This window comes from Ictalurus punctatus, chromosome 15, assembly GCF_001660625.3.
Source record: "Ictalurus punctatus breed USDA103 chromosome 15, Coco_2.0, whole genome shotgun sequence".
NCBI lineage: Eukaryota > Metazoa > Chordata > Actinopteri > Siluriformes > Ictaluridae > Ictalurus > Ictalurus punctatus.
In genome coordinates this window covers 4,825,392-4,838,900 of record NC_030430.2, presented here as the reverse complement: position 1 = coordinate 4,838,900, position 13,509 = coordinate 4,825,392, and the positions used below count along the sequence as shown (strand labels likewise).

Below are 13,509 nucleotides of genomic sequence, written 5' to 3'. Positions count from 1 at the left end.
AAGCTGAGTAGCCGAATGCCTGCAGGTGCTCCAACCAATCCAGGTCCTTTCCAGTTATTTCTCAGCCAAGAATGAACCTTTCTTCCTAGATTGTTCAGGCTCTACTCTGGGTTTTTTTATTTTTATTATTATTTGGACAGACATGAATCGATTTGTGGCAAGGGAACAAGAGGAAAAATCAGTGCTTAGACAATGACAGGACTTTGCAAAAAAAAAAGAAAAAAGTGTGTTCATTTGAATTTTAAAAGACACACACACACACAAAAAAACACGACTGGAGCTTCCCTAATTATTTGAATAAACCTCAAATAAAATCACAGTGGTCTGTGAGAAATTTGCCTATGCAGGTCATACAGAAATAATGAATCATATCCAGCTCCTGGCGATTCAAATCACTGTAGTGGTTTGTTGTTGTTGTTTTTTTTTTTTAAACCAAATCATTAAAATATTAGAAACTATAGAGAACTGTTAAGTCAACACAATGATTTCATTAGATAACCACTCTGTTTTTCACCGAGGAATAAATCATTACATTCTGCAAAACACAACCTAGTTCTATACACAATTAGGTAGTACAACTCCTTAGTGTGCTCTCTCTCTCTCTCTCTCTCCCTCTAACCATAATAATCCTGGAATACTACTATATTAGGCCTATATTATTATACCGCAGATGATGATTAACGTTCTATAACAGCAGCTCTGACAGTAGTTCCTGCTGTAATTTAAAGCACACGTTTATATTAACGCGCCTCTAATATATTATAATTTCTTTAATAACAACCGCAGGGACTACACAATCTAAGGGTAATAACACACTGATTAAAAAAATACGAAGTGTTAAAGAAAAGTGCATAATTGTTGATATGGTGATGTTTGCTCAAAGGAGATTTAATAAAAACAAAAAACATTTTATGTAAGGAGTCTCCAGTGTCAGTGCTTCGTACTGGTCAGTAAGTGAGAGAACAAGTGTTTATCAGTTTTAGCAAGTGTTTAAATGAATGAAAAGTTGTAAACATTGGTGAATTGCTATGGTATAATATTTAGGATGTGTCCAGGAAAATAATCAGCTTCAGAGTGGTTATATTAACTCCTCTTCACATCAGGCTGCATCATTGATTATTTTTTTTGTTTTATAACAGCATGCCCATAAGCATTATATTCCTACTTTACTATACATATTTGCTTTTTACACACAAAAATCTGGCGTCATAGTAATCGATAAAATCCAAAAGCTGTACGATGGTCAGCCTTGAAATTTACGTCCACCCAATACTCTATACTTGGCCTCAGCGTCCTGCTCATATCTGCCGCAGCTACTCACTCCTATCCAGCAGTAAATCACCTCCCTACAAAGGAGCTACTCCACTTAATCGGTGGAGGAAATTCAGTGCTGAAGGCTCCATCCCGTTTGAAATAAAGCTCCATTTCCTCTGCAAAAAAACCCCTCTAAACGCCTCAGGACTTCACCACCAGCCAAGATAAAGGTGTTTTGCAGCTCTTTCATTCATATGAATACCAGGTAATTATTAAAGACAGATGTGAAGAGTGTAAAAAAAAAATGGTCCAGAATGGAGACATCATGCTTGAGCATGCTCAAGACTAAAGATTGATTCTCTCTCTCCCTCTCAAAACAGTAACAAAGATCTAATAATGTGCTGAAGAGCTGTTTCAGGATCAGACTGAACGCTCTCAGTCTATATGAACAGGAGGAGTGAAGGTGTGAAAGCTGATCTGAGAACAGATGCCACAGATCGTCCCCAGGCTGTTGTTTTAGGTACATGCATGAGACCAGGCTGTTAATGGAGTTGAGTACATCAGCATGAGTGGTCTTGTGTCACCTCCAATCCCCAGCTATACATCATCACTGCATATCCATCACACACTGCTTGTCTTCGGCATTACTCCAGGGACAAGGTCTCATTTGCATAAAAAAAAGAAGGAAGGGACATGAAATTTTCAACCTTCACAGCTGGTGTTCTGACACTAACGTGTAGAACGTGTAGATACCCACGGGATTTCAACACAGAAGAAATAGGCAAATATGTTCATATATTCACATACATTTTACACTACATAATAGTAATTATTAAAGCAAGCTGTGTGATTATTTAAGGCACCTGTAGGCTACAGTATTTTATTTTATTTTTTTTAAGTCAAGACTTTTAAATCAGTCCCAAGTACTAATAATAATTCCTTAAAATTCTAAACATAACATGGATTTTCTGGTATTAGATCTCTTTGTATCGCTTCTAATGCTGTACATGTGCAAGGTGCACTGCAAATAAACATCTCAGCAAATGAAAAGATCTTGAATAATCAAATTGATCCAGTATTTCCTACTATAAAATGACAACAAACTAAATATATGATTACCAAATCTATTTCTAGATTTTTAAAAAATACTCATTTCAAGCTTAATGTCAAGCACTTTCTTCCAGAAAGAATGATCCAATAGAATAAGGAAATTTTAAGCTTGAAATGTGTAAAGAACAATTATATTTGCTTTATAGTAATATCATTAAGATCTTTTTGCCCATATTCAACATATTTGCACTTGCTAATGTGTGTGATATATATAAATTTATTTTAATTTATTTTGTTGTGTGCTGAAAATAAAACCTTAAGCTGTGACTCTGAGCTTGCTCCAGAAGATGGAGCCCTTATCCAGGCTGTGAATTCCATGTGTGTAAGTAGATCCTGTTATGAATAAATAAAGCAAGGCATAAGGACAATAACATGAACAATATATCATTTAAAAAAAAAGACAAACGGGAACACAGTCCTGATGGCCAAACAGTCGTATTTATTTAAATCATAACATGGAAAACAGCAGGAAGGCTCAATCACTGGAATGTACTTGAATCACATTTGTCTTTTACACAGCCTTGTGATATTTCCTCTCACAGACACATACTGAAAACCGCTTGGGATGGAATAATTAGAAAGTCTCTGCTAAGAACAGGAATGCAGGTCCTCACTCGCTCTTTGTATGAAATGAAACCGTGACTTCATGCTGTGTCTGCATCACTTTACAGAAGCAGAGTTTGCATTAAAACTTGAGGACTCCATTTGTTGTTCAGTCTTCTCGAGGTGTACACTGAGTGTATGTAATGTTTTTTTTCCCCTTTAGAGAGCCTACAATTTCACAGCATAGAAAAACATAAGGAACAGAAGAAGAAAAAAAGAAAATGGGAAAGGCAACAGTGATGGGAGGAGTGATGATGAATGCACCATTGTCTTGGTGGAAGAGAAGAACAGGTGAGACCTATCGTAGAAGAGACCATTTGATCTGCTCTTTGGCTGACTGCAACACCTAGAGGAGAAAAATCAAAAAGATAAAATCATTTAAAAATTAAAATAATAACAATAATAAAAAAGCTGTTTAAAACCACATCCAAGCATTATAGGACACTCCAGATTTTTGAAGGACAAAACTATATGTTCATATATAAAATTGTGTTTAAGTGTTTTGTCTTAAATGTTTTATTCCAGTTATACCACAGCAATTTAACTATAACTACATTTTATTTTTTTTTATAAAAATAAAAAAGGGAGCAGAAAAATACTCCAGGAATTTTTTTTTCAGAACAATCCTCCTGTACATTCTTTGCTTTTCCATTCCTTGCTTTCTGCATATTTGACTTCTTTCCAACAGCGACTATATGATGTTGAGATCCATCTTTTCACACTGAGGACAACTGAGGGACTCGAACTATTACAGAAGGTGCAAACATTCACTGATGCCAAAGAAAGCAACACAATACAGGACCAGGGGGGTGTAAACTTTTGAACAGGAATTGTTATTGTTTTGTTGAAGATTTTCTCCCACATTTAATACTGCCCTTCAGAAGCTACATAAGATATTTACATGTTTCCCAGAAGACAAAATAATTTACACTGATCATCAAAAGTTTACACCCCCTAGCGCTTAATGTATCGTGTTGTCTTCTTGAGCATCAGTGAATGTGTGCATCTTATGTAATAGTTGTGTACGAGTCCCTCAGTTGTCGTGAGTGTGAAAAGACGGATCTCAACATCATATAGAGACATATTTTTCTGAAGAACAGTGGGCAATTTATCTGCTCAGGACGAACGAGAGACTCATGAACAACTCTCACAAAACATAAACACAGTCGTCGATCCTCCAGGTAACGACACACAGGATTAATAATCAATCGTGTGTAAACGTTTTAACTGGTTTATTTGTATAAGTTATTACTGTGTCTTGTGGACTATATGTAAACATGTGTTATGTGAAATAGCTTATTCAGGGCAGAACTAAATAAAAACACAATGCGATCTTTATGACCCTCTAATTTTAAAAAACAGAACAAAACTAGGTAGTTCCTGTAATCACTTATGTTATAGCAGGACTTAAGACCACATCCTGAAGATGTGAGAAAACATTAAAATTACAGCCTCTGTACCTCTGACTGTTACAAAGTGCTGACACTGAAGTCTCTCAGAAAACTTCACCATATCAAGAATTACAACACACTTTTAATCCATTAATCCAAGCAGCAAATAGAAAACCATAACTTTAAAGCATCTGGCAAAACACTACTAATGAAAGATGATGGGAAGGGGGAGGGGATTTCACGGGGGTGTCAACTGATTGGCCCGTCTGAGGTTTTGTTTCACCGCACAGTAAAAAACAGGACAGTTCTTATGGTATATTTTTGAGTGAAAACTCATAGCAGTGTAATCGGGGGGGGGGTTGGTAGGTCCGTAAAATGTTCGTCATTAATACTAGATATGTTTGCTAAATTAACTTGCACGCTCTATAGCTATATATTGCCATATTCTCCAATATTAGACTATTTATAGACTAGAATTTTAAATCAGCAGAATAAGAAAATCTTCATTTATGTGATGTGTGTTATCAGCCTTTCCTCTCTGGTGCCAGACTAAAATTACTAATCGATTCTTAACACTACTGATTCAACAGTGTGCCATTAAAGCATTCGTTTTTATTTACAGTGTCATTACACAATCATTCATCACCGTGCAGGAAGAAACAAACAAACGTCCATGTGCATCGTTAACACCTTTTCATGTCACCTCTGACCAAAAACCTAACACGCTAAGCATGTTACTACTGTAAGTATAGCACCCATTAAACACAAAGCTTGTACAACACATACTCCAGAAAGCAGACACTGTCTCACACACGCCCACAAAGAATTTAAGCGAAACCTGATGCCTGAGTAATGCGTGCGCAGGGAAATATCCAGGAATTAATTAATCATTTTAATTTGAGGAAAGGCGAGGCATAGCATAACCATAAAGCAAAAGGATGAGGAGCGGCATTAATCAGGGGCGCGCGAGGGATGCAGGCAGTCTGTCACAGGCCTCTTAAATGAGACCATCAATCAGGCCATGGGAAGCCGCCGCTGCCAGACAGCCGCCAATAATTAGCCATCATGCTTTACATGTGGCAAACGCGGGGGGAGCTCGCACGCGCTGAAACCTCAGAGCAGCTAAACGGACCACCACAGACTGATGTTATAAATGAGACACGCATGGAGAGGTTCAGAGCCGTGGCAAATAACAGTTAGTCTTGGTTACAATGAGACAACAGGAGAGCACACACACACACACACAGAGAGAGAGAGAGAGAGAGAGAGAGAGAGAGAGAGAGAGAGAGAGAGAGAGAGAGAGAGAGAGAGAGAATATCAAGAGTCTCTTTACCTGAGTGACCGTTTGTTCTGTCAGAGGCACGTCATCACCCTGTAAGAGGGGAGAGAAAAATGACCGATGGAGTTCAGTATCCTTCAACACAACAATTCATTCTTCACTTCCGTTATACTGAATACTGAACCTCAATGTGCTAATAAGTGCTGTACATTACCTCTAAAAGTGAAACGGGAGAAATTTAATTAGGATTATGCCTGTCTCTCTACGCCACGTAGCTATCCAACTTGACCAATGCATGATATTCAGTATGTGAAAAAATCCCATGGCCATCTTTAAGCAGACTGACTATTTTCACAGATGTGTTTATAAAACTGGTTCCTTACACTGCACGATCTTTGCAGGAAGATAGCATAATAAAAACATGTCCAGGTCAGGTTGGGGAAATATATATGAGGTGTCAGAGTATGAGGAAGAAAAGAACAACCATATTTTCTTTTGTCATTTTTTAGGCAACATCCAATGGGTTTTCCCAGACCACCACACACACACACATTTCAGCCATAACATTAAAAACTGCCTAATATTGAGCAGGTCTGCCTTGTGCCGTCAAAACAGCTGGGACCCATCGAGTCATGGATTCCACAAGACCTCTGAAGGAGTGCTGTGGTATCTGGCACCAAGGCATTAACAGAAGATCCTTTAAGTCCTGTAAGTTGCGAGGTGGGGCCTTCATGTATCGGACATGTTGACACATCCCACAGATGCTTTACACCTTTCTATCATAGCCAGCATGAACTTTTCAGCAGTTTGTGACTAGCCTTCACTCCCCACGCGCATCAGTGAGCCTTGGGCGTCCATGACCCTGTCACCAGTTCTCCTTCCTTGGACCACTTTTGGTAGGTACTAACAACTGCATACCAGGAACACTCCACAAGACCTGCTGTTTCGGAGATGCTCTGCCCCAGTTGTCGAGCCATCACATAACTAACCCTAGATCGTTACACTTGCCCATTTTTCCTGCTTCCAACACATCAACTTCACGAACTGACTGTTCACTTGCTGCCTAATATATCCCACCCTCTGTCAGGTGCCACTGTAATAAGATAATCAACGTCATTCACTTCGCCTCTCAGTGGTTTTAATGTTATGGCTGATCTGTGTATTTTCAGTGTTGATAATTTGCTATGCATGTCCATTACTAAAAAAAGCTTTAAAAGTGGTCAAATATGTATATGACCTGAATTTAATATTGGCATGTTTCATACAAAATTACAACAGACTTACTATTAGGGCTGGGTGATATGACAAAAATATCATCACGATACCGGAGGACATTTCTATGATACAATACAATGTGCATCACGATATATAATTTAACTAACAAACGGTCTGCAAAACAGTAGTAAAATAGACAAACAAACCAAAAAAACATTAAACTGAGTTTAATGTCTACTAAGACAAAGAAAATTAACTTAAAAATAAATCTAATCCAAAAAACAAACAAACAAACAAAAAAAAACCCAGCAGCACCCATCCAGTACCATTTAATTTGTAATGATTAAAAATGTACATAATACATCACCATACCAACGATCTCTCAGAAAAGTCCATCATGTAATCATTTATCACAATATTATGTCGATATACTGCCCAGCCCTACTTAGTAACGGTTATAACATGGTCCTGTTCTACTTTGACATGCTGCAGGATTTAGAAAGCAGTATGGCTGTTCTGGATGTTCTAGCTGTGTTTCAACAATATGATCCTGCGTGATGTACTTTTGTTGAGTTTTCCGGAAAAAAAACTTAACATTTGCTTAACATTTGGACATAAACATAGTTATTACGAGTGACTGGAACCAAATCTTTAGTGTAAGGGTGTGTGACAGTGTTGAGAGACAGATTATGAAAGTTACCCTCAGGGCCACTCGGTGTACAACCTGCTGGGGGTCACTCTCCAGGATAACACTGTGGGGAAATATCAAGCATAGTCGAGTTACAGTGCTCACACAGAAGAAGACCAATACTATTATATTATCTATGCTATTTATAATTACTAACATAAAATACTTTAATACTAGAGATAAAATATTTACTAACATAAAGCACTTCACATATGCTTATTTTAATAAACAAAATGTTTTTTAAATAAAGCACTTCCATACTATTCAGAAAATATTTAATAAGAAAGTATTCCAATACTATTTATAAGAATATTTTCTGAAACATTAACACGTAAGTAATTTTAAAAATAAAGCACTTCCATACTACTTAAAAATATTTACTGACAAAAAAATACTTTCATACTACTTATAAAATATTTACTAAAAGAGTACTTCAATGTTATTCAGAAAATATTTAGTAAGAAAACAATTCAATACTATTTATAAAATCTTTTTAAAAGATTTATAAAATGCTTGCAGGGTGGGTGAGTTCGATGAGGATGAAGGCCATGTTTTGTTTATTTTTGCTTCCACAAATTTGTACACATTTAACAACAACAACAACCACAACAACAATACTAGCAATTTTTTTTCCATCAAAGGTGGTGGTAAAAAAAAAAAAAAACCTTGCAAAAACAAATACTCTCTGCTAATGATAACGTTTTAATGCCATAGTTTGTGCTTTGAGAACTGGCAAAGGTGTACAGTTTGTGCGCAACTGTTTTTTTGTTGTTGTTGTTGTTTGTTATATTTTGTTTTGTTTAATGATCACTTACAGTTGAGGTCACAAGTTTACATATGTCTTGGAGAATATGCAAAACGTTAACAGTTATAAAAACAAAACAAAAAATAAACCAAACAAATAAATAAATAAAGAGGGATTTTTATTTAGTACTGCACTGAATAAGCTGAATCAGCATCTTCTGCATATTTGAGCCTTTTCCAACAGCGGCATTATGATGTTGAGATCCATCTTTGCACACTGAGGACAACCGAGGGACTCGTACACAACTATAACAAAAGGAGCAAACATTCACTGATGCTCAAGAAAGATGATCGGCGTAAATTGTTATTATTTTTTAAATATCTTATGTAGCTTCTGAAGGGCGGAACTAAATGAAAAATATAAGAGATTTTGCAGATTCTGTAAGGGGTATGTAAACTTATGACCTCAACTGTAACCTACACTGCTCCACATTTCTATCACAATCTCATCTATGGTACTTACAATAAGCATAGTATTAAATAAAAACATCACGTCGCACAACATGTTTAAGGTTTAGTTTTGTAATGTTCACATGTGGGAGTACCAGTGTCTGGATGCGGTGACTGCTGTAACTGTTAATTAAATTAAATCGTTTTGGAAGGTTCCAAGTTTTAATTCTCACTTTCTACCACTTTTTTCCTTTTCCTTAGTTGTCAATTTTAAACATGCAAACAGCAAATACATACCCTCCGTCTACAATTTCATCAACGGCTAAGAAAAGGCCCTCCATGTTTTCAAGTAAGGCTCTCTTCTCCACATTTTTCCTAAAAAAACAAACAAAACACACAAGCAAAAAACAAAAAAAGCATTCAATGTAAGCTAGTTGAGGTTATTGTTACAAAATGTCCTGAGAGAAGCTCTAGATCATTGTCTCTTACCTCAGCATTTGACTGAGAGAGTCAAACAGACAGTTCAACACGGACATAAGCATTAACTGTAAAGAAAGAAATACTGATAAATGCATGAAACTGGCAGACAGACAGTTCACTGCATAAGAGATCAGCGTTCAGCATTTACCTCATTTTCATGCGAGCTGCCGATAACATAGAAATACAGATCTATGTTGCTCTTGTAAACGACAGTAAGGCCTTCGAGCAAGGCGATTTCACCTGTTAAAGACCAGGACACTTTAAACAGAGGGCACACAGAATAGCAACCCAAACACAGTATTATAGTAAGAGCTGAACCACAGATGAAGAATTCTCTGCATACAAAAAAACAAATTATTTACTGTCTGTTCGGTGTGTCTTGTTGAAGATGTTCTTCTCGAAAGCTTTCTGCTCTTTAACTGTAGGGTACGTGTCATCGTAATACTGAAAGAGATATAAATTATATATATAGATTAACACATAAATATCAACAAGTTTGTTACTAGTTGGTGAGATTAGATTCAGGTTCTTCACACCAGTAATATCTTCCCCAATTCACAAATTTGCAAGAAAATAAAAAAACAAATGTTTTTTGTCATAAACACTTAATGTCCACTACATCCGTATTGCGAATGAGAAAATGTTTTAACAATCTCTCAACTGTATTGTTTGCGACTTTTTTTGTCTTGCACACTGCACAACCGAGCACAGCCTAGGATTGCACACTACACAACCTTTTACCTGGAAGAATTGGGGATGAAGAGTGCTTCATTGGAAAAAAAATTAATAATAATTTAAAAATAATAAAAACATCCGATGATCAGGGCCGATTAAATCCTGTCACTCAAAAGAGGGCGGGAAAACACATTGATTTCGTGCTGTGTGTAAAGATGATGTCTCTTGTGTGGAATGATGACAAAACTGCAGTTTGTAAGCTCTGCACTTAGTAGGACTACATAAAAGTTGGTACAGTCCATTTTTTTTTTTTGCTGCTCGATCTGATTAAAGGGCCAGTACACCAATGAAAGATTTAAATGAAGATGAGTTGACAAAAAAGTATATATATATAGCACAGAAAAATATATTTATAGAGTAGTATATTTCATATCCAGTTGATATATAAAAAAAAAAGTTTACATTATATTTTACACTTCAAATAACACAACAAAATTGGTCAGCAATGGTTTTTATCTCGCCTCTAGAGGCCGCTTTTGTACCATATAATGACAGCACACCTTTCTCAGATAACTGGATGCAACCAGGGAAAACTATCAGTGTGGATTTTTGCTGATAACCGATAGTTTCTGCAATCAGTTATCAATGCTGATTAATCTGTAAAAAACAAAAACAACCAAAAAAAACAAAAAGCTATCAATCGGCCGACCTCCACCTTGATCTCTTCAGTGAAAAAACAATCAGGAGGGAGATTGCATAATACAGAATTAATTGCCGGCTTCATGTCAGAAGTGGATGTAGTTCCCTCTTGCACCACATTTCCCTTTCATCACTGTGTTACAGTCATGCCACACTGAAATGCAGTAACTGTGTCGTACTCAGAGGCGTGATTGTAACCAGAAAACGTCATTTCACATTCTCAGTTTATTATACTGAACCACCCTGAGACAGTTGGGGTACAAGGCATAGTATGTAACGTGTGTATATAAGGTAATGTTATTGAATTTCTCACCTTGGCATAGAGTCTTTCTCCATCGTTGTCCATAATTAAGACAGCTTTCACTGTGTACAGCGAAGGCTCCTAGGACAGCAACAGGACATGAGCGTGAGAGTTAATCACAGACTGCGTACATGATTACAGGAGACAGCAAACCAAAAAGGCAAAGGTTGCACAAATCACAACCGGTCGTGTCGGCTCTGATACCCTCACGCTGTAGGAACTAATACGAGACAAAATACTATATCCTGACTCAGAGTCAGGGGGTAGAGTACAAATGTGTTTTCTGTCATTAAGAGCTCCAGAAACATATAATTACCACAACAATGTATAAATAAATAAACTTTATAAAACTTCTTTTCATCAAATCTGTTTTATTTGATCTGTAATATGAAACTTTTTGAAAATGTGAAGGCTGATCATTTTACACTGAATTATTGAAATACATACATTTGTATGGTTCATTAACACTTATTACACAATTCCCTCTACTCAAAGGTGTAATAAACAATACTTATTAGGGGGGAGGGGGAGGGGGGGGTCAAACCTAAATATTTTTGGGAGGTTGCACGTTTTTAATCTATCTATTTATTTATCCATTTACTGTAATCAATGTACAGCTCCAATTACTAAAGGAGTGTCCCAACATGAAAATGGAGCAGTCACTTTAGATAGCCATCATCAAAAAATATCAGTTAACCTAGTTAACAAACTCTAGATAGCTGATTAACTGTATTCTCCAGCTAGTATTCGGAGCCCTGTAAAAGACCTGTAAACATTCACAATTTCAAACGGTTACACGGCTAATTTTTTTAAGTACCACACTATACAAGTGCTCGTTCCGTGTATAGAAGTGAAGGCTGTGTCCCAAAATGGCTCGTCTTTATACCCGTAGTGCACTAAACACAGCACGAGAGCCATTATTCCCAGCGCTACTTAGTGCACTTACACAGGGAGAACACAGTCGTTTGACGTTCATCCAAAGAAAACTAGCCAGTCAGCTGCTAGCACTAACTGGAACATAAAGCTAACGAGCTAGTGTTCGTTTAGAGTTAATGGTACAAACTGTAATTATTACGTCGAAAGGCTGTCACTTTCCAACCGTGTTCCATTAAGTATCTGTCAGTGAGATTCAAAAAGATGCGTTACCAAAATTAGCGTATCCATTCTTCCAGCGGTGGCTAACCGTGTTCCCAATGGTAGTGAGTGGTTTCTACTTCCGCCTGCATCATGAGGTGAAAGGTCACGGAAAGTAATCCGCGAACGTTCTACATGACGTCAACTATATATATATATATATATATATATATATATATATATATATATATATATATATATATATATATATATATATATATATATATATATATATATATTAAACGCAGTGTATTAATCCCATGGACATTTTTTGTTTATTTTGAATTCTGGATTTTGATTGGTTAGCAGATGTTGAATAATCTTCTATAAAAACAGCTCTGTAAATAATTTTGGTTGTGAGGCAAATCACAGGTTTATATTAATGCACTCCCTCTAATATGGCATTATTTCTATAGTAACAGTTAATTCATAGAGACTTGTATGTGTCAGTACTTTGTAACAGTCAGTAAGTTTTCAGACTCCAGGGCAGTTTCTCAGTAATAATGAAAAAGCTGTGTCTTGTTAATTTTAAGAACGAGAAAAATGGAGAAGCTAGTGAGGGGACAACAACTGCTATGACAAGTGATAACAGGAACTAACTTGTCATGCAGATGTTCCACAACATTAAATGTCATTACAAATGTGTTGTTTGAATTGAGGGGGCTGGTGATGGGGGTTCCTGGAGTGTTAAGGGACCCCCCCATAAGGGCCAAATAATTTAACTTCGGGGGTCCCCTTGTGTTTCATTGAAACGAGAATACTAGAAACATAAACAGTGTCTGTTATTTGTCCCAGTTTCATAAGTAACCCAAACTAATTTACTGACATTAAATAAGCATTTATCTCTGAACTGTCCCTGGTTAAAATTCTTTATATGCAAGTAGTCTTCTTTATCTAACGCTACGTTAGCTCACTATCAGACAGTTGTAACTAGCCAACTAACATAATTATAAGAAAAAGAAAAAAATAAGTACTAATGTATCTAAATGTATATAATCAAGTTACAGTGTAATTCTTATTTTTTTTTTTTTAAATATTGAAACTGAAAATGTAGCAAAATCAAAACCTTTGTTGGTGAATTTCTACAGGGCCCCCCCGGGCCCCCCCAAGAACTTTGACACGCTTTGAACACTGTATAAATGGATCAAAAGTACAAATATGTTCATTAATAAATTAACATTTGTAATAGATGGTAAATTCCTGTGTTCTAAGAGGAAAACACTTCTAGATGTTCTGTTATTGGAAAATAATTAACCTCAGGCTAACAGTAACTCCACTTCACATTATACCACATCACACCACCCCAGCATTGATTATATGTTTTATTCCTTACTTGTTTAATGTGTGCTTCACTGTTTTTATACAATTTCCTCAGACAATAATGCTTAATAAATAACATAAAATAAATATGGAAAGGTGGAGATGATTCCAAGGACTCTGAGTAGACAGACAGCGAGTCCAGACAGTCTCTGGGGAACCAAAACTG

General features: G+C 36.5%; 1 protein-coding gene across 2 annotated transcripts; it reads right to left on the bottom strand.

Annotated features, from left to right (window-relative positions):
- Window positions 1-2,783: 2,783 nt before the first annotated feature.
- copz1 (COPI coat complex subunit zeta 1) lies at window positions 2,784-12,142 on the bottom strand. Of its 2 annotated transcripts, NM_001200454.1 has the most exon segments (10): window positions 2,784-3,135; window positions 3,232-3,313; window positions 5,692-5,730; window positions 7,553-7,604; window positions 9,032-9,109; window positions 9,224-9,279; window positions 9,363-9,454; window positions 9,577-9,658; window positions 10,902-10,970; window positions 12,036-12,107. In NM_001200454.1, coding segments are annotated over 9 exon segments (534 nt in total). In that variant the 5' UTR covers window positions 12,054-12,107; the 3' UTR covers window positions 2,784-3,135; window positions 3,232-3,265.
- Between the last annotated feature and the right edge of the window lie 1,367 nt (window positions 12,143-13,509).

Excerpts from the sequence above, each read along its gene's own strand:
- copz1 (XM_017486289.3), bottom strand. Across the intron at positions 9,110-9,223 it reads TCTCTCAGTCAAATGCTGAG|GAAAAATGTGGAGAAGAGAG; the intron begins GTAAGAGACAAT and ends TTGTTTTTTTAG. Across the intron at positions 3,314-5,691 it reads CAGAACAAACGGTCACTCAG|GTGTTGCAGTCAGCCAAAGA; the intron begins GTAAAGAGACTC and ends TTTCTCCTCTAG.